The sequence below is a fragment of the Triplophysa dalaica genome, chromosome 15 (genome assembly GCF_015846415.1).
Source record: "Triplophysa dalaica isolate WHDGS20190420 chromosome 15, ASM1584641v1, whole genome shotgun sequence".
Classification (NCBI taxonomy): domain Eukaryota; kingdom Metazoa; phylum Chordata; class Actinopteri; order Cypriniformes; family Nemacheilidae; genus Triplophysa; species Triplophysa dalaica.
Window position 1 is genome coordinate 7,237,789 of NC_079556.1, and position 21,911 is coordinate 7,259,699.

The following is a 21,911-nucleotide window of genomic DNA, read 5'->3' on the forward strand; positions in this document are numbered from 1 at the left end:
GTTACAAGCATTCTTCCAAATATCTTTCTCTGTGTTCATCAGAATAATGAAATTTATACAGATTCGGAACAACTCGAAGGTGAGTAAATGATTACAGAATTTTTATTTTTGGGTGAAGTATCCCTTTAGGTTTCGCATTCATGTAGCATTGATTGACAGATGAGAAAGTAAAGGGAATATGTGACTCAGCACTCAAGAAGCCTTATAACGCCTTATGAAACATGTTTAGGACAATTTGTTCTGAGTAACAATAAGGAATAGGTAAACATTAAATGGGGTATTCTTACATGGGTTATGGGAAGGAATGTAGGCTGTGGTATGGCATTATTCAACTATGTAAGACTTATTATCAGGCCAGGTCAAGTTCAGCAGGGATGTCAAACAGGAGGTAACAGAAAAGAGAACAAGAACCAGATCAGATGTTCTGAATCTTACATTGTCTCTGCTAAACAGTTCATTCAACTTTCTGAGCATTTCCTTGTGTTTAGCATCAAAAAAATATTTTTTGTTGTCACAACAAAAAAGTATATTTTATTTGCTGTCAGGGAAATACATGTCACATTAATTGTCCCACATAAACCTCACAGCACATACAGTATCTGCATGAATCAGATCATGTATTTCACCCACCCACTCTTTTCTGATGTGGGACTTTCCTTGCACTTAAAAAGCAAACATATTATGACTAATCCAGGTCTAGATAAGAAGTTCAGCAGAGAGGCAATTTATTAATGCAATGCAACAAAAAGAACATGATTTAAAATGTGTTCAAGAACGGGATCCCAGTGGAGTTTCCAGGTCGATTTGTTCAGACATGAACTGGTAATATCCTACACACACCTTCCACTCTAGCCCAGGCCTGTTCAAGCTTAAAGCAGTGTTGTGTAAACAGTGCATTTGTTGGAACGGGTCATATTGTGAAATTCTTCCAAACTGTACAGAATTCTGTTATCAATATAAATGCATCATCAAAAACAAGCAAACATTTCACATGCATTTGCAAAACATTTTGGAGGTTGACTTAGTAGCTGGAGCACACAGACGTGCTCATGCACCAGACCTTCGGTTACATCAGGTGCTAATCTGCCTAAATCTGTTGTCTGTGTTTATGCTGCCATGGCAATGACACTGACACCTCATCCTGACGTTTCTACAGTTCTCACCTGTCTGTCACCCTTTCTCTCTCACACACACAAACACACTTGTGTAAGTTTGATTAATCTTATACTTGGGTTCACTTAAAGGTTTGTGTCCCACAGCACCACTCTGACGTTTGATTTTCCTACCATGTTACAAGCCTTCGTGCTGTATTACTGATCGAACTGAGCTTTATGAAGGCTACATTGAAAAATAAAGTCCTGGTTTCCTCACATCACAAATTATTTCAAAGTGCATGATATAAGAAAACCTGCTTTTATTGTTGTTCTGATAAGACTAAATACTATGACAGCCTACAAGGGTTAAGAGGTAGATCTAAGATGAGAAATAAAATACATTGTGACATCAACCAAACAACAACTTTTAGACTAAATATAACATATCGTGACTGTCCTGTATTTAGGGTTGACTCTTTAACTGTTGTGTAGCTATCATGGTGACTGTATCCATGTACCAAAATATGTTTGCCAGAAGCTTGAATACGGACAAACAAACCTGAAGAATGGAAGAATATGCAACCTTGCATATGAGTTAAAGATGAAATGTTCAAAATCACCTGCATGTGAGAAGCCATATTTCATAATGAGATTTTCAATTAAAGAATTTCAAATGAATGTATCAATTCCTCGAAAGCAATGTGATGAACTCATTTCTGTACACTCGATGTTTTGTGCAAGAGCTCCAGTCAAACACTCAAAAATTTTAAACAATGCAAATATTTCAAACATTTCAGACGTGTGTTTTTTTCCTTTAACCACTTACACTCGAATCTGCCCTAACCTATCATAGCCGTGTGATACTAACAGGGAATCTATTTTTAGACATTGATATCACCAGCGTAAGCTGTAATGTTGCTGATGTCAAGTCACTTAACACTACATCTCTATGTGGTTTACATTCTTGTCATGGTTTCTCCACCACTCTATATCTGTATTTTGTGAAGGGAGATGGTCTTAGAAAATGGAAAAAATAGTAATGAACAACTGGGTCTATGTTCCCAAACAACACAGGATCACTGATATGATAAAAAAAATAATGACATTTCTTTTAGGCGGACTTCCAGAAATAGATTCATTTCATGACTAAATAACAATGAAAAAAATTAACCATGCAACTTAGGTGTGGTATTTGATTTTCTGTTTCATATTTTTCCAGCAGGTCCTAGAAATGAGTAAGACAGAGGTTTAGCTGATTCTTAGAAATGTCATTCATTGGTTAGGTGACAGAAATTTTGCCAAGCAAAAAGGGCAGCGGTGGAACAATATGGCACTTAGCATTTAGACAACACCTACATAACTCCCATTCAAAACAGGTTACACAATTTTCCAGACAGGCTGCATATGGTAGATGATAATAAAAACAGTGGAATATGTTCAACTATAAAGATAACTATAATTGACATTACGTGTAAAATGACTGACGTAATGGATCAGACTATATCTGACCTCGCTTTCATCTTCTGTCTCATCGCCGCATCACTGACACATTCACACAGCATGCTGATAAAAAGCAACCCTTGACATCGATTGCTAGACTTCAGATAAGATTAATACGAGCCTAGATTCAATTGACTTCTTTGTTTATTTGCATACTAGCAGCTGGAGGTACTTAACCTTTGAATTGCATCTCAGTGTGCTTTCAGTTGGAGGAATTGTTTCTTTCATATTTTCAAACAAACAAGCTTGTGATAATATCTCTCAAACCTTCTTTGATACCCAGTTGTGCTTGTTGAAAAAAATGTCAAGTAGAAAAAACATTTAAAATGCGTTGTAAATAAACTTAGAGCTCTCTGCAACAGACACTGATATCATCGCTGCTTTGTGAGTGCAGAAGAGAAGTGAAAGTTACAGGAACATTAGGTAAATATGTAAATGATATTGTACAAATACAAAGAGTGTATGAAAAAGGTTTATTTTTTTTAAAGAACGCAGATTTTCCTTAAATATCGTTAACATCAAGCGACAACATGGATTTTTTTACTCAACAATTGAAGAGGTAGCAAATAAAGGTCTTGTGTGTGTTTTTCTGTATAGGTGACATGACCTTTCAAAAATGGCACAGTACATCACAAACATACACCAAAAATGTTTGTCTCTGAGCCTGAACTGGAGCCAGAAAGAGAAAATCTAAAACCATTAAAACTCTTGTCAAAAGAAAAACAGCATAAGTCCTATCAAATCATACGATCAAATTCCAGTCTTTCATTATTCACCACATTTACCAGCACAAAGATGTGATAGAAAAGCTTTTTTATTATTAAATATTATTATGTAAATATAGCCACCATCTTTAGGCCACACATAAGCATAAAATGTTTTTTTTTATAGTTGTCTCTACATTTTAGTTATAAAAAGATCAAATGTAACATACAAATGACACACTTCAGCTTTAAGTATAGAGTAGAATTGTTCAGTCTGGCTATAGAGACTTACAAAAAAAGGTATAAAACAAATAATGTTGAACTTCAAGATCCAAAGAAGAAATATGGAAACAAAACAATCGGCTTAAGCTCCAGAAGGACAGTGATACCCACACATTTTAGGGATGCACCGATTAATCGGCCGATATTGGATTAATTTAACACCATCGTCATATGGTTTCATAGCATCAGCAAGGCCGATATCGATGGTTTATAAATAAACTGCATGGAGGAATAATACAAATAATTAAATAGCAAAAGCACGGACTTCATTTAATTTTATTAAAGACATGTTAAATATGTCAAATATGAGTTCATGTTCTTAATATAATCAATTTTGGATAGCAAAAATCACATTTGAAGATTTTCATGTTGTCTTATTTTTATATTAACTTGTGCCTCTTTTAAATTGTTAAATAGATCCATGTTCAGTAAAATTTATTTAATGCAGAAAAACTAGCTAGTTTTTTATCCAGTTGACCAATATCGGTATCAGATGATAGTTGATTGTTAAAATCTGTATCGGCCAAAAAAATCCTATTTGTGCATCCCTACTACATTAGAGATATTTAGCCGAAACCAATACATTTTTATCACAATATATAAAACATTACTTTGCATTTCCCCGTAAAATATTGCACGCTTATATATACAAACTCATGGGTCTGTATTAGCTAGTGCTGGCTATCGAATAAAGTTAACAAGACTAAAACTTAGACTGCTGAACATTGACTGCAGGTTCACCTTTGGCCTGCTTTGTGCTCAAATGTAAACATTTGCATTATTTCTTCATTTTCCTTTATGGCACTTGATGCATGACTAACACGCTAACTGGTAACTTGTAAAAATATTGGCTTAAAAAAACAAAGACAAAGAATAAGAAAAACAAAAATGTGGAAAGGAGTAATCATGCACTGTACTACCCAGCAAGCAAGTAATATTGGTTCATCAGTATCAGGGTTTTTTAAAAAGGGGTACAGGTGTACGGCACACACAACCAACTGAAAGACTCAAGCATACAGAAACTAGTGTGTACATTCAGTACATTATTACATATCGCAGAGGAAAACAGTTCTGAGAAGGATATGGAAAGTCAGGATTCAAAAAGCCAGCTGTAACCGTGTTGAGCATGGTCTCCACTTCTGTTTGTTTGACTGATTTTTCTTCTTTGAAAAACTCAACAGAAAACTCAAATGAACTAATACGTCTCACTCTCCAGATAAACATGACATTTGTAAATTTGGACAAAAGTTGTGCTGGGATCGACTGATCTCTTAAATGGCTCAGAAAAGCCTGAGTTTCATGGTCACGGTCCTCAGGAGGAGAGACCTGATTGGCCATTCTTAAATAAGTGGCATCTTTAAAAAGAGAGAGGATCAGGTCCATGTGTCAATCATCTTTCATCCTCAATACGCAAAGAGAGGCCTGTGCTGATAAAGCCTGGGTCTCGCCTGACGCCACCGTCTCCAGTCTGAAGCACATTTGCTTGGCAGAGCCCCTCATGTTCTCAGTTTGAGAATGATTGTTGCCAGCATGATGAAGAACGTGTTCCAGCCCAGAGTGACCGCAAAGCCTCGCCAAACCATCATGCGGGTCAAACCCCAACCTAAATGTGACATTAGAGAATCGATAAAAGGTCAGTAACAGATTGAGAAGACTTTACACTGGTCAATAAATACACTGTGACTTCAGACTAATTCCACTCTGATGTCATAAATGTTTGCGTGCAATCTCTATTGTTCTTGCAACATCAAAGAGCCTCGCCTCGAATCTATCCTGCGAGCCGAGAACATTATTGGCACTCCACCTTTATACTTTATGGGCAAACTTTTATCAAATATAATTCTCTTCACTTTCTATACTGTCAAGTTCCTCCCTCTTTCCCGCCCGTAGTAAAGTCGTCAGTTAAACAGCATGGAAGCTGTGTGTTTAATTTAGCAACAGATGCTGACGCAGTGAATAATTGAGAAAGGAGACCTCAGCCCATGAGAACTAGAGAGAGTCAAGTGTCCTGAAGTCTATTGTAATTCAAGATGTTTGTATCAGTGGGGTGGTTCGGGGTGGAACTTCAGTGTATGTGTTCAGTTTGATTGTAGAGACAGTTGTCTTATGTGTGTGGACAGGAGTGTCACTTTAAGGTGTGTGATGTACAGTACCAAGACTGTTTGTGTGTGCAAACATGGTACAAGGTGAGAAGACTCCACCCATGTCCTGTCCATGCAACTCGACAACTAATGTGTTTGCTATGCACCATCCGTTATGTGGATTTTATATGTACATGTTGGTGTGTAGTAGATTCCATACACAGATTTGTATAAGAAAACTGAAGTACCAGTAGTCTAACACCAAGTTAAATAATTTCATAGCATTTGGAGAGAACTGAATTGAGATCACAAAGTTTAACTGACATGCATCTGCTTTCACGAAGTCAATTAGATGGATGCATGCGCACCTGCACTTTGAGAGAATTTGCGCTTTGTTCCAAGACATTTCTCAAAATATCTTCTTTTGTGATGAGAGAGTCATATACAAGTTTTGAATGACATGAGGGTGAAAAATTGCTAATATATTTTATCTGTTTAATCTATACTAATAATATCACTGTTTACTAAACTTATTACTTTAAAAAATGTTGACCAACTGATAAGTCCTGTGCCATTGTTTGAATTTCATATAACTGTTGTATCATTATATAAGTAGCATATTAGTTGCTATATTATTAAAATTTAACATGTCAATCATAAAAGCTTTGAAATCATGATCTCTCCAGTAAAACCTCTAGGTTCGGCTGTGTGCGTGTGTAAATGCACGTAGTCTACCTCTGTACATGATACAGCGCAGCGCCTCAGACGCATAAGTCTGGGGTAGAACCATACTCAAATAACGCAAGGGGTACGGGATACACTCGACCGGCCAGATGATGCCTGCAGGAGACAGATCACAGATTTCATTAAGTTAACACTTGCTTCTGTAACATCTTGCAAATAGTGTGTGTCTGTGAATATATTTTAAGTAGTGTATATGTGTAAAGGAAGGTCATGAATGGGTCGGTAAAAGATTCTCTTTGTAAACTGTATATGTGTTCATTATAACCAGCGGTAGTTATAATTCACAAGTGGGTTCCATTTCCTACTCCATTTCTTCACATTCAACACATGTATTTCCATTCCATTTTTATCTAGTCTATTAATCATTTTCTGAGCATTTTCCCACTATCATTCTATTGTTTTACACACTCCCGCAGAATCACATCCATTAATTCAGTGGGCACACCCATTACATTTCCTGGACTAAACCATTTTCAGGGTCGGGGTAGAAATTAGGGACAGTCTGTGTCAGTACAAGTACTATATATACTTTCTAATAATAATACAGAAATCTAATAAATAAAACAAATAAACAGAAATATTACGTTACAGGGTAGCTCTTTGTATTCCAATACAGATGTTTGTTATAATAAAAAACTGTAATATCCAGAGGCATACCACTAAGGATGAGATTGGGGTAGAAGATGCCAAGAGCCGCCTGATTGGCCGACTGCTCGTCATCGATAGCAGAGGAGATGACCAGGCCAAATGAGATTCCAGTCACACCCTGCAGCACAATCAATGCAATCACCAGAACCAAAGATCCTTCATTGGGAATCTGTACAAGAAAACAAAGACGGTGATGATGACACGAATGAATAAATCTAATGTAATTGAAACACTGTGTTGCTAAAAACAATACTCATGTGTTGCATTCAACAATATGTTGTTAAAATGCCTATCACATCTTTTTTTAACATGTGATTCAAAATGGGTCTTGTGTTTTGAACGTATACTGGCACGACACAATCCCATAATTCTTACACAATTGTGAAGAGTGTCATCGGTCACAGCTTTAATTGGCTGTTAAAACAGCACACGCCAGTCAAAGCAGTGTCTTTACTATTCAAAATACCACAAATAATTTACAGTTTTGTAACCAAAGCAATCCCTTTGTTGCCACGGTGGTTAAGCACAAATCACAAGACGCAGCGCTGTAAAGAGTAACATAAGAATAAATAGATTGTTGGCTCAGTCCCAGGGTCATCGCATAAATTATTCCCAGGATCCAATTAGCAGGTTATATCATTGAAACAGAAAGAGACACATTTAAGATTCTAGTTAATTCAGGTTCAATTTAATTAATTAACTTCACTTGGACTACGACACCTCCCTTTAGATTTGATTTGGCTTCAGTGCAAATGCATGGAGAGAATCAATATCGTGTCTCAGTTTCATTCATTAAGATAACCACAGGTTAATACTACGAATGTAATGGAAGTTTAAATAAGACAACATACCATCCAATCAAACACAAGATTACTCCTCCCTGATTTCTAACCAAACAAAATAAAGATTGGTTTATAAAGAATAAACAACTCTGTGAAGTGACATTGGCCTTGTCCTTACACTTGATGTGGATTTGCTGTCTGCGGTTTTCCCTCCCCGTGTCTGTAAAGTCCACAAGGCCTTAGGGTGTCCTTTTTGTCATTTAATGATTCAGAAGTGCTCACTCGGAGTAGTATGCAAGGACTGAGATCAGCCTTCAAGGCAGGGCCGTTAATATGTATGTTTTAGTATTTAATCATAATCAAACCAAACATAATCATGTTTATTATCTCTGTGCGACAGTTCTTAGGCTTAATGATTTTTATACTGTACAAACTGTATATTTTATCCCCTTACACTACCCCTCTCAACTTAAAGATCATAGAAAACTTTTTGCATTTCTATATATTTTTTTTAATATCGTTCGTTAGCTTTATTACACATGGGTACCTCAATTTTGGTTTCCACAGTGACACGAGTCACCATGAGTGCATTCAGGTTTAAGTCCCAACGGGATTTACAAACAAGGCCAAACACACTAGATCAAGTCTTCCTTTACAAATATGTAAAGTATTAATGAGAGATGCAACATTTAGCTGATATGCACACACTCACTTTAAAGACCAGCAGGATGAAGATCAGTAAAAGGATGATCTGAACACTGATGACAAAGAGCTGTGAGAAAAGGTGGGCCAGCATGGTCTCCAAAGAACTTACACCTATAGAAAAACACACAATAAGGAAACGCATACAATTCTGAACAGAAACATTTCCAAACTGCTCACTAGCGATAAGCTCCCTCTGGTGACCAATCTCCAGACTGCTTATTGAGGAGCCATTGACAAATATTTACATTTAGTGATTCAGCAGACGCTTTTATCCAATGCGACTATACAGGGAGTTCAGGGAGCAATAAGCGATATGTCATACATATAATATTAAAATATTAAAGGACATTCATCTATCCAGTGGATGTGAACTCTCACCTGCCACCCAGCACCTGTCCAGCAGCCCCTCCTTCCTCTCTAACACAAAGGACAGAGCAGTCAAACCTACTGCTAGGTAAAATGTGATGCTGTAAAGAATAAAGAAAATGAAAATACTGCATTTGCGTGTATTCATTGTGTATACATGCAGTTAGTTATCTACCTCAAAACCGCTCCTGGGGTCACAAATGTTGTAAAATCTGTATTCTTACTGCCGTATATAGGTTCTTCAAACTATGAAAGCAAGAAAAAAAGAGTAAAGAACAAAATAAATGAACAAATTTAGAAAGTGATGAAAGATGAGTCATTGCAAGTTTTAAAATAGCGATTAAAATGTCAGATCTCTGCTCTTACTTTTATAGGGACGGCCACCATGTATGACAAACTCCCCAGTTTAGTCTCGATAAAAGCCTTTTGAGAGAAGAAAATAAGGACAAATGAAACAATGTTTAAACAATGTAGATAAGTACAGTTTCTGCATAATGTTATAATTTGAATATGACCCTTTACCTCAAAAGCCTCATGGAGCTTTTTCTGTAGCATTATGGCAATCTGTCGATCTGAAAAGTTAAAAGAGATAATATAAATATATTAAAATACAACGTGTGTGAGTCAATAGACGAGCGCTACAATTAAATCAGTAATGGGGCAAAGTAATCATACACTGACAGTGACACTATACTAGCTTTCTGTAAAATAAATATATTAAGTGGAAATATTAAGAGAAATATTGTAAAATTTAGTGTTTGTAACGAAAAGGTTGACACATCGTACAGTGGTATAGATTTGGACGCCCCCTTGTGGCAGCAGAATCACATTACAGAATCACATTATTCCCAATTCATTTTCAAAGCAATAAATAAAAAAATAAAGCTCACTTGTCAGGTCAAGCCAAACATGCACAGATCCTCCTTCAACCACATCTCTAGAAACTCTGGGCTGCAACATTCTGCACACATACAAATATGATAAAAGTGTTAAACATCTTTCACAAATTTACTTTATTTATGATGTGGCTCACACATTGATTTAGCATAATAATACATATTCTTGGATCAGCAAAGTATCAAGTATATCTGTCTGTCTGGTCGTCCAGATGGGACGGATACCCAAAACATGACACATGCAAAATGACAGGACAGACCCATTCTACTCCCCTTAAAAACATTTTGATTCACATCTGCGGCCCCTTCCATTACTCCAACCATTAGTTTGTTTGCCCCAGCCATTGTCACCATGTGACCTTGTTTACTTACATTTACATTTACATTTAGTCATGTGGCAGACGTTTGTATCCAAAGCGACTTACAGTGCACTTATTACAGGGACAATCCCCCTGGTGCAACATGGAGTAAAATGTCTTGCTCAAGGACACACTGGTGGTGGATGCTGGGATCAAACCAGCAACCTTTGATTTACCAGTTCAGTGGTTTAACCCACTAGACCACCATCTCTACTTAATACTTTCATATGTTAAAGACGAGGTATTAACTCACAATTTATGTTTCATGTCAAACGGAAAAAAAACTCATAATCTGGCATTTCTATGACACAGAGCTCCAGGGGCAAATAAAATCTATAAAATGTGCTCAGTCACATCTGATGTTTGAGTAGTTTTTTAATAATAGCCCAGACTTGTGATTGTGTATATGAACAGGTGGGGTCAGTGTGTGTGTGTGTGTGTGTGTGTGTGTGTGTGTGTGTGTGTGTGTGTGTGTTTGTGTGTGTGTGTGGCGGACGTAAGTGTGTGTCTTTGTGAGAAGTGAGAAGAGAATGTGTGAGGGGGTGAGATAGGTAAATATGCGTGTGATCAGTTGGGCGAGGGTTGGTGGCATTTTGCATTCGGTGACGCCTTCAGGTGATGCAGAAAATATGTCATTAAATGATGTCATCATATGAAATTCTAATTTAAATAAACAGTTACAAAATATCTACTTGTAGATCAGATTAACACCTGCTTACACATAGTAAGTTTTACGTCACTGCTGTGATTGTGAATCATAGTGATGGCATTGTTTAGTCACATTATCCAAAACAAAACACGGTACAGCCTTCATACATAACATTACAAACATGTGCTACCCTCAGAGTCATTGTACATCTGAAACACTGGAGCTCACCTTTTGGTTAGATAGCTGGTGAAATTCTCACCAAATTCTATGATGCCCCAATATTCCCCATTATGGATACCAGCAAACGCCTCAGAATGAGACAAGGCCACCTGTGTAAAGGAAAACAAAACAGCAGTTCACATCACATTGGCTAAATGGTTCCTTTATAGCTTCTCAAGTTACTTACACATAAAACAAGTAAGTGATAATACAACACACAAAAACAACATACATATACAAGTAGATACATAAAAGTCAGGAAAAAGAAGACCTAAAAAAATATGTTTTATATAAGATATAAAGGGGTGGCTAATAATAAATCAAACAAGCATACAGAGATAAGAGGTTTCGGTAGGACAGCAGCATTATGGCATAATAATAAATCATGAGTATAATATAAAAGGAATGCATTCGAACTACTAACATCAGTTTTATTAGACAGCATGCAAGATAACAGTATAAATACTTCTCTAACAACAGCTGCATCTGTTCAGTCGCTAAAGATCGCAAAACTTGAGTATTGACATATTATAAGGTTGTTTTTGTTCCCCATAAACTTGTTGAAGTGAAATCGAGAAAAGAGGTAGTGAAACGGTGAAAGTATGTATCATTGCTATTTCAAGGTGTTGCCCTGCCCCCAATAATGTTGTTGAAAATGGTCAAAGATCAAGATCAAGTATCACCCTGAAAAGGTTTCTTTGGCAATAATGACCGGCTTAACTGGATACATTATCCCTTAAAACTCAACTTACTAAATTCCTAATTAATTTGTAGTCTTTGTGTTTGAAAAAATGTGTTATTATTTCTACAGTGCGTGTCCAGTACCTGGTTGATACTAGTGTTGTCAAGAAAGGACAGCAGTGATCTGCTGTAGCTGCTGGAGCCACTTTCATTATTGACCACAGCCACATCGATGCCTTTGGGGTCTCCGCCAATGCACAGACACATCAGACAGATCTGAATTACTGGCAACAGGAACTGGAAACACAATGACCTGAGCACAAACCGGGAGACACATGCTTAGATAAATATATCAGTGATAGCGTTCAGTCAATAGTTGTTCTGCGATATTGACTGGGTGACGTTGGCTGGCCAGCTGGCCATCCATTTTCATTATGTTTGTCCGACCAGATAATAAAGTAAAATCATCTGTTCATTGTCTTACTGTCGTGGTGACTGTACAGAAATAAATACCCTGGCATTCTTTTCATTCGAACCATTGTCTTGATCATGAGAGCTGCAATGTTGCGCCATTTTGGTATGACGTGTCTGGCTCGCACCTTCCAGTCAGCTGGGGAGACACAAAGACACACTAATTTAATCCAGATGTGAGTGTCAAGGGCTTTCTGGTCTAGTTTCAGGGTAAAAGTGAAGGTCTCACTACCTTTAAATTTGGGCATTTCCTCTGTTAAACTCTTTCTCAGTATGGGCTCTCTACTTTCATCGCTCATATTGTCTGGAGACGGTCTGCTGTCCAGGAGACGGTCCTGAGGACTCTGTTTGGACCCCAACTGATCAGAGTCCTCACAAAGTTGTAAAAAAGCACTCTCTAATGTCTAAACGCACACACATGCATACAAACACGGAGAAAGAGAGGTTAATCCAATGTTTATTTGTACTTACTAATGAAATGTTTATCATTGTGTTTGTATACGTGTTTGTTTGTGAAGACCTGTTGTATGCCACTGATCCATGATTTTTTGTACATGTATTTAACTGCATCTATAATATTTATGTCTTTGTAAATAATTTCATTTAAGCAGACTTGAATAAATTGCTAAAATGTTTGTGTGTGTGTATGTGCATACTCACTAATGCATTGTGTTGCTTCATTACAGCATCTGGGGGACCTTCAGCTAACAATTGACCATTCCTCATCAAACCCACCTAAAAGGAGAGAAATTTAGAAATGTAAAGGAGCAATGTGGAGATTTTAGCGGTATTTAGCGGTGAGGTTGCAAATTGCAACCAATGGCTCACTCCACCCCTCCCTTTCGAAGCACTACGGCGGCTTTCACAGGACTATGTTGTCACGTTTTCACTTCTTGCTGAAGGAGATAACGTATTTACGAAACAGTTTGTCCGTTTAGGCCTAGAAACAACATGGCGAATTTCATGTAAAGGGACCCGTGCTGTATGTAGAAATAGCTCATTCTAGAGTTAGAAAAACATAACGCTTCATCATATAGGGTCTTTATTAACCTCTAGTTATGGATAATATATTGAATGGTTGTCAATAGATCTTCCAAAAAATGACACACAGCACCTTTGAGATAACCAGAGGATAATTTTATAAATCAAGATGTAAAGGTCTATAATGGAATTTATAGTGGCCACTAGTGGTGAGTTTGAGAATTGCAACCAATCTCTCAGTCCTCCGCATACAACTCCAATTCGAAACACAACAGTGGCCACCACAGAACAAAAAGATGAAGTCGGCAGAAACATGTTGACGCAAGGAAAGAGATCATGTGAGCATTACAAAGATTCTAGAAAGAGCGATGTCTTATTTATTAAGTAGATTAAGGGTCTGTGGATTTTAGGTGTTAAAAGTAAAAAAAGTCAACAGTCAGTCAATATTATTAATACTTTCCACCAGAGACGTATTAGGACCCGTGATACTAAGGCTTTTAAAAAAGATAATCATATATATCTATGGAGATGTAGTACTTTCCAGCAGAGAGACATTGGAGAGAAAGATTGTCTTAAAATCATGCCTGAGGAGGTTGTTTTGATTTGTATCAATATGTGAGTAACATTGTTTTTTCTGTTTGTTAGAACCACGATATGTTGTTATATTACAGAGCAGTTTTTACCTTCATTGTTTATCTGGAACCAGTGTCTTGCTTGTATATACTTGGGTCGTCTTTGCTTATTTAATTAATTTGCATTATTATTTGCGTGGTCTAAGCCATAATAAAGCTAAGGATTTCATGCTTGCATTGCACAGCACGTTTGAGGGCAGAGCTAGCCAACAGTAAATAGCAAAGCTGTTATAAGCATTTATCTGACAGCGAGATAGCCGTTAGGAGAAAGTTAGTTGACGTTTTCCCCCCTTTGTAAAGTCAATGATAACCGGACAACATACGGCATTGTAGAGGGACAGGAAACAAGCTTTGAGCTGTTTTTGTCCATTTAGGGCTACTATACAAAACATGGCGGTGCAACATGGCCAATTCAATATATAGGCCCTGTATATAGGTATGTAGATAGCTTATTCTAAGGTAGTACAAACATAATGGTTTATTACATAAGGTCTTAATATACTTGAAGTAATAGTTTTGTATATTAAATTTAATTTCTGTAAATAGATCCTCCTACAAATCCCAAATTGGTCCTTTAAGTAGTTATCGGTTTTGTCTTATTTTAATAGGATAAATAAACTCAGAGCTCAGTTTGCAACATTGTTGAGATGTTTTTTTAAACTAGAGAGGGTGCAAGACATCATCAGACCCTTTGTGAATAAGGAGACTTAATTTCATTGCAATGCTGTTTTGGAGACTCAGCTGACATTTCATTTTGATAGATAGACAGGAAAAAAAAGAGAACAAAAAGGAGAAATGGCCAAGGGGGTTATGATTCGTGTTTTTTGGAGTAGTTGTCCTTTCAACAAATGACGTCACGGATCTGGGTCTTCGAGTTGAATGTGTTTGCTTTCATGTGCATGCATGTAAGTGTGTCTTGGGTGCATGTATGCATGATCTGTGTATGTGACTCAGAGGAATTTTTTCAACAGAATTATGACAAACAAACACAGAACACACGTCATCCCCTGATGACAAACTGATAAAACAACACCTTAAAGACGTTCTGTGAAGTAAAATGAAACAATAGTCAGGTGCCTTACAATGTTCGCTGAAATGTCTTGTCTTCTAGAACCTACTGCATGTTTGAAGTAATCGATGTCTGTTTATGATCCAATTATGCGTGTTTGCGAACAACAGCAATTAAGGCTTATTTAGATGCCACATAAATGTATGTGAATATACTGTATACAGTATCGTAATAAAAAACAAATTTGTATGAATAATGGACAGACCTGTCTATTGTACACACAAACACCACAAGAGCTCTTTGCATGACTCAATTAAAAATCACTTAAACAAGTTTTACTACAGTCCCTCTTGGTAAACCTGCAGGTTACATCAACAACAATGATGAGTGATTCTGGATGAGGAAATTCACTTCTGTTTTACAAAAGCTCTATGCAGAGTCAGTAAAGCACATCTGGGATGATCACTCCTCTCTTACAAAAGAAATCTACGACTGCCCTCCTCAGAAACTCTTTACAAAAAGTTTACAAAAAACTAACAGAATAAGTCCCAAAATAAGCACTGAAGCTAATAAAGATTTGACACTGTTCGGTTCAAGATGGTGGCTTACCGTGTTGGCTTGTCTGGCCTCCTCGATGTAATGCGTTGTAATGATAACAGAAACTTGTCCTTCTCTCACAATTTCCACAAGATGCTGCCATATCCTGCAAACGTGGAGAGGTTAGTGGACAGGTCTGGTTCTGTCTGTAAAAAGGTCTATTACGATATGCAAAAGATTCCTATATTTTCACCCAAAATGAACATTCCAAAAATAAAATTCTGTCATCATTTACTCACTTTCTTTCTTCCACAGAACTCAAAAGAAGAGATTGTGAAAAATGTTGGCGACCGAACTATGGCGGTATCCATTCACTTCTATTGTAAAGACACCAAACCAAGTGGGTTCATGGGTACCGCCGTTGTTCAGTCACCCACATTCTTCAAAATATCTTCTTTTTTTGTTCTGCAGAAAAAAAAGTCATACAGGTTTGAAATGACAAGAGGGTGAGTAAATGATTTTATTATGGATTATGTGCACATCAATCTAATACAAATTAAATCATTCATAAGGTAAATAACAGTGCATAGGTTAAGAATTCAATTCTTTTGTAAGGACAGCCCCAAAAAAAAATTATTTTAGGCTTAGACAGGCCTGAATCACAGTATGTTGTGTAAGAGCACAGCATTTAAAATAAGAGGATTTAAGAGGAGTTCAACAGGGTCTAACCAAGACCAAGATCTGATCTCTGTAAAAAAGCCATTTGACACAGTTACTCTCATTTTTCCACTGTGCACTTTTTAAATTCATAACAACTGCTTTTCAATTGTTTATTGGGATTCATTAATTGCTCAAATTCAAAAGTCGCAACAAGATGGCATTCTATTCAAAAGTTAAGCTTCTTTTTTTATATTTGATATTATACAAATTATTTGTAATAAGTTGTAGTTGGAATCTTGAGCCTATAGAATCAGGATAATCCTCAGCATGCCACATATACTCAGAAGGCAATCGCATGGGAAAGGCATGCCGAAGTGGAATTTGCTCATTAATTACAGTGAAAAGTCTGCAAACTAAAAATGATGAATTACAGTCTGAATGATTCAAGAATAGACGCTAAGATCCAAGCTTTAGCTTGAAGGGAAATGCGAGCTGTCAGGAGGAATTTTACAACAACACAGTTATGAACCCTATTGCAATGTTCGGTTGAAATGTGTATGTATGTGTATGGAAGGCAAAGAGGGAGGAGTAGTAAAGTGTAATGCAGAATGCAGAGTAAGGTTCAGATACATGGTAAACACAAACTAGTAGTGGAGGCAGCAGCACAAATGCAGCAGACGTTCAGAGAGGGTTAAGAGAAATGGAAGATAGGAGGGATAAAGATGGAGGGATGGAATGCGTACTTGGCACGGAGAACAGGGTCCACTCCTACTGTGGGCTCATCAAGGATCAGAAGTTGTGGGTTTTGAAGTAGAGCCGCTCCAAGAGAAACACGTCGCCGCTGGCCTCCGCTTAATGCAAAATATAAATGTTTATTTGTGATATACATATGTAAAATATACAAGGTTTTGCCTTCTGTCAAGTGAATTAAGAAAATAGTGTGCAAAAATATTTTTGATAAAAAAGTTAAGAACTTTTTAAAAACACCAAAAATTCTTAACATAACATACAAATATAAAAAACATAAAAACACTACACAAAAAAAGCCACTAACTAAATTGAAAAAAAGTGTAAATGAACCATCATAATCCAATCACAAGCCCTGCCGTAACTCCAGTCAAAAAGAAAGTGAGAGAGTGTGCAAACCACTGTGATTCTTCTAGGGCTTCATGGCCTTTGTCTTGCCCTTCACATGTTCAGATGGTTGGACAGTCAGTTTATCACTGTGACAACAAAACCAGACCAACGGGACATGCGCTGCCTTCATGCACTATCCTAGGTTCTCATGCTTCACATTTCATGTCTTACTGAAAAACAATCAATCGCTTCTCCTCGTGTCACATGACAATTAGGCTTGTTACAGGTCGAAAGTCTGAAACCTCCAATTATTTTTGGAAAGCAATAAGAAAAAGTCCATGTTATAATCTCTGATAGGTATAAATGCCATAAAACTACAAAATCCAACAGCTCATATCAGACTCATAGTTAAATCCAGTCCATGTGCTTAAAAAACACTCACAAATAGTCACTTTTTCATTTCCACAGATGCCTTTGAAAACACAAAATAAAGGACAAGTTGAAAAAAGTAGGGAAATGTCCATCGATGCTAATATGTAAATTTATGCAGATAGAAGATTCTTTTAATTTACGTGGCTTGCAGTACATTAAAGGTACATTTGATCAGTTTGTGACCTGGCATTGCAAACAAGATACTTTGCAACCCGTGCATTATTCTACAATAAAATACATTAATGCTTCCATTTTTTGGCCCATCTGCTTGTCCCATCTCCTTCAACAACCAGAAATAGATAACAAATGTCAACAAACTTTATTATCCCCATAAACAAGCGTACTTTATTCCATAATCACCAATTTATCCTTAGAAAACCCATTGTAGTCACATGACCACCACAGAAGTAGCGTGAGAACGTTTTGAACGGACACAGGTTTATTTTGCATGCATGATGTCACTTGGTAATCTCGGATGAAAATACGGGTGTAAGAACATTTAGCAGAGAAAAACTGGGTCACACATGTTGCCTCGTTTTCGGTACGCCCTGTCTTTCAATCACACTCATAAGTCTATTCTAAAACTTCTTAACACTCCAAAAACTATCTGAACTTGCAGAAATAAACATGTAGATGACATGATAACAGGCACATGTCCATATACTGTTGGCATTACCAGTGACAAAAAAACTATTTTGAGACTGCTAAAGTGTGTTTATCTACCTGAGATTTCGGACAAGACTGTTTTTCTGTGGCAGGTCCAAGAAGTTGATGAGGAAATTTACTCTGGCTTCTGTTTCTTTGGATGAAAGACCATGGATCCGACCGAAAAACCACAGTGTGTTGCAAATAGTGAACTCATTGTACAGAGCTATGTCCTATAAACAGCAAGAATAAGATAAAATAACAAGATAACAAGAAGATTTAATCTCAGAATAATCAAACTCGGAATCATGGGTAAGGTATCATGACTACCAGTATCTCTCATTCACCTGTGGCATGTACCCCACCATCCTCCCTGGCACTTCATGTCCTGGAAAAGCAGGCGGTTTTCCTAACACTGTGATGTGGCCATGAGAGATCTTCAGAGTTCCCACAATGCACTTCAGCAGGGTGGTCTTCCCACAGCCACTTGGGCCCAGCAGCCCATAACTAGACAGGAAACAAAAATAGCACCAAAGGTTTGGATCACAGGATTTAAATCAGAAGAGTACAATTGAGTTGGTACATTACTTATATAGATTTCCATTTAAGTAAAACACTTAAATACTCCTAAAACAGAGTGCGTAATTCACATGACTGAAAAAAGAAGAAAGAACAGGAAGTGAGAGATGTTAAAAAGGATCAAGAAAACACGCTAGAATTATCAGAAGATTTTGAGATGTGAATTTCATATTAGCTTTTCAGTAGAGTTCAAAATAAATCAAAATTATTTTACAACTATAACAACTTCTATGCAATTAAATATGACTTTGTTTGCTGGACTGCTTACAATTTTTTGAAAGGAATTACAGGAAGGAGCAGTGCTACAAACGTAATCTGATCCACATCTGACTCAGCCAGGCACTCATATATGGGTCAATCGCAACAAACATGACTTTATAAAAAAGTAAACAATACATGTGTGCAGTTTTTTAACAATGACCTGAAACATTTGATCTACACAGTAGTTGAACTTGATTAAAAACAGATAATAATAAAAGACAGATAAAGAGAGTTTGATAAACTAATATAAGCAATCAGTAAATAAATAATACTTTGTTGGGAAACAAAAGCAACAAGAGGGAATAACGTTTCACAGAGTTATAAAAGTTATGTTCCTTAATCGGAAATCTTTTTAGATCTATGTGACATTACCTGCTTAAAGCGTTTCTAGTTCGCATTTACATAGTGTTTGCAGCCGAAAAGTCAAAGGCTAAGCTTTTTGTATGTGATGGAATGAGGTAGTGAGATTAAAATGCATTTTATGCAACATGTCACACAAAATTGACAAAATGTCTGCTTTCAGCTTTGTTTCTTATTGGGAACATGAAAGATTGGTGTACCCTTAAAACACATTTGTAACCATTTAAAGGGATAGTTCACCCAAAAATTAAATGCAGTCATCATTTACTTACCTGCTAGTTGATCCAAAACTGTATACATTTCTTAGTTCTGATAAGCACAGAGATAGATATTTGGAAGAATGCTTATAACCAGACAGATTTTGCCCCACATTGAAGACCATATTAGGAAAAATTACTTTATCATTTCTTTTGTCCTGCTGAACGCAAAAAATGATACTTCTGGGGCACTTTTGCCTGCCATTGTTCTTTATCTATGGTGGTCAATGGGTAGCAAAATCTGTCTTTTCATAAGTATTCTTCCAAATATATTTCTCCGTGTTCATCAGAACAAAGAAATGTAAACAGAATTGGAACAACTAGAAGGTGAGTAAATGTCGTCATTTTTGTGTGAAGTATCCCAGAGAGAGAGTTAGAGAGAGAGAGGGAGACAGAGACTCACATTTGGCCCTGTGGAACTGTAAGGTTCAGATTGTTGAGGACTTTAAGTTTCCCATACGATCGGCACACATTATGACAGTGGATTGCAGAACTGCAGTTCCGGGCCTCCAAATCAACCTTCATAGTGCCACTCTCTGTATTCTATAGACAGGAAAAAAATGAAGTAAATTCAAAGTTATTAAGATTATTAAAAAGAACACTATATCATCAATCTCTAAAAGTAAATAAACACCAAAGCATTTTTCACTAATGTTCATGTCTGGACGGGTACAACAAAAACTGTCAAAAGCATAAACTAATGGCATAATCACAAAATGTGACCTGTAAATGGGTCATCATAAGGATAGTCTCCAACATCTTCTATTTCTTGTCATGGACTCTATCTCAATTAATCTCAACATACTTAATCCCAAATGTATCTTAAACACATGCAGAGAGTACTAAAATGTATAAAATTTGCTTTAAATGTGTTTATGGATAATGTAGGTCTAGACGTTCAGTGTATAAAGGCGATGATGTAAAAAAAGACGGTCGGATGAAGACACCATGTGAAAATCAGATGACAATATCGTTAAAACCTCAATTTTGAGCAGCTAAACTGGTTTTGTTTTCAATTTCTTGTTTGTGTTATCCTAAGCGCCTCCCTTTGTGACAGCACCTGATAAAGAGTTGCATGACTTCTATTCTTTTAAAGCATGCAACCATACGGCTGAATTTAATCATAAATATGACACCGATATTATTGCAGACAAAGACAACAGATTACAAAGCAGCGGATAACATTGAATTCAAACGGGTAATGTAGGAGCCTATGTAGAAGCCTACATTGCACAGTCGCTTAAGCTTATAAAAACACGCAGAATTTATAATGAAAATGTTAATACCAGGTTTCACGATCCTTAATGATAAGACACGTCAGTCAGATGAACAGTCCAGCTGTCCTTTCGGGAAATAAGTTCTCACCGGAGCGCGACAGGTGCAACGATGCGCAGCGTTCAGAAACACCGGCAGAAGCTGCGCGTGAGATCTTGTTTCCTCCACCTACAAATCCCACCCCTTGACCGTCTGCCTTCTTCTGATAACCAATCCGAATAAGCAAAGCAATACTGAGTGGATCTGTGATTGGGCAGGGCGGACGTCACTCATGTAGCAATAGACTGGCTGCTGTAAGCGTTAAGACGGTACTATTTATGCGTTAGGGTGAGACCCCGCAGTGCAAGACCAATTCATTTTCAACGTTTCACTTTACCTATATAATTTGACAAAGAATAATGAAATTGTCTAAATCTGTCGATGTCTGTTCTATGGTCCGTCGTGCCTATCGAACAAACAATAATTTGTCATGGGTTTTGCATGGTCCCCCATCGATGCAAAATTAAACAGGGCACTTCTCGTTTACTAATGGATGCTCTGCTAGGATTGTATGTACAGTAAGAATGGAAAATTCAAAACGTACCTGCTCTTCCATCTCGGTGCTTTCTTTAGAGGCTCCTTCACTGTCGTCACCGGCCATCATCAACGGACCGGGTAGATTGTGAGAAGCTGCGTTTGGTTCGGTGCGCGCAAATGAATGGATTAACTCATTGTGCTCCAGAACAGACTGTAACTGCTCTCTCGTGATGTATAGGTTTCAGGTTAAAACGCATAGAAAATATTGAGATGTATCATATTTCTGAATGTCCTGTGCGGTGTTTTAGCTGTGGCACAATCTAGTTCGTGTCCCTCTGGGGCGCAATGACTCTTGAAGTAAAAACATGTTTGTTTATTTGCAGAGATTAAATATATTTCTACAACACAAGAAGTATGTGGCACAGAATGAAAGACATTCAGAAACTGAGTTAGTACAAATCTATTATGTTGTGGGCAAAAATGCTGAAAGTAAAATATATGAATACATG

At 37.1% G+C, this 21,911-nt stretch overlaps 1 protein-coding gene across 2 annotated transcripts; it reads right to left on the reverse strand.

Moving 5' to 3' along the window:
* Positions 1-3,397: 3,397 nt before the first annotated feature.
* abch1 (ATP-binding cassette, sub-family H, member 1) lies at positions 3,398-21,867 on the reverse strand. 2 transcript variants are annotated; one of them, XM_056767397.1, is made up of 20 exons: positions 21,470-21,867; positions 20,015-20,154; positions 18,502-18,661; positions 18,233-18,387; positions 16,744-16,851; positions 15,413-15,506; positions 12,842-12,916; positions 12,414-12,585; positions 12,224-12,320; positions 11,855-12,023; positions 11,039-11,139; positions 9,797-9,867; positions 9,429-9,478; positions 9,273-9,329; positions 9,082-9,152; positions 8,919-9,007; positions 8,548-8,651; positions 7,063-7,222; positions 6,397-6,501; positions 3,398-5,183 (listed from the first exon to the last, which is right to left on the reverse strand). In XM_056767397.1, exons 1-20 carry the CDS (start codon positions 21,527-21,529, stop codon positions 5,077-5,079), a joined length of 2,145 nt encoding a protein of 714 aa, XP_056623375.1. In that variant the 5' UTR covers positions 21,530-21,867; the 3' UTR covers positions 3,398-5,076. The 2 variants fall into 2 exon arrangements, with proteins under 2 accessions (XP_056623375.1, XP_056623376.1); XM_056767398.1 differs by lacking the exon at positions 21,470-21,867 and adding an exon at positions 20,898-21,030.
* Between the last annotated feature and the right edge of the window lie 44 nt (positions 21,868-21,911).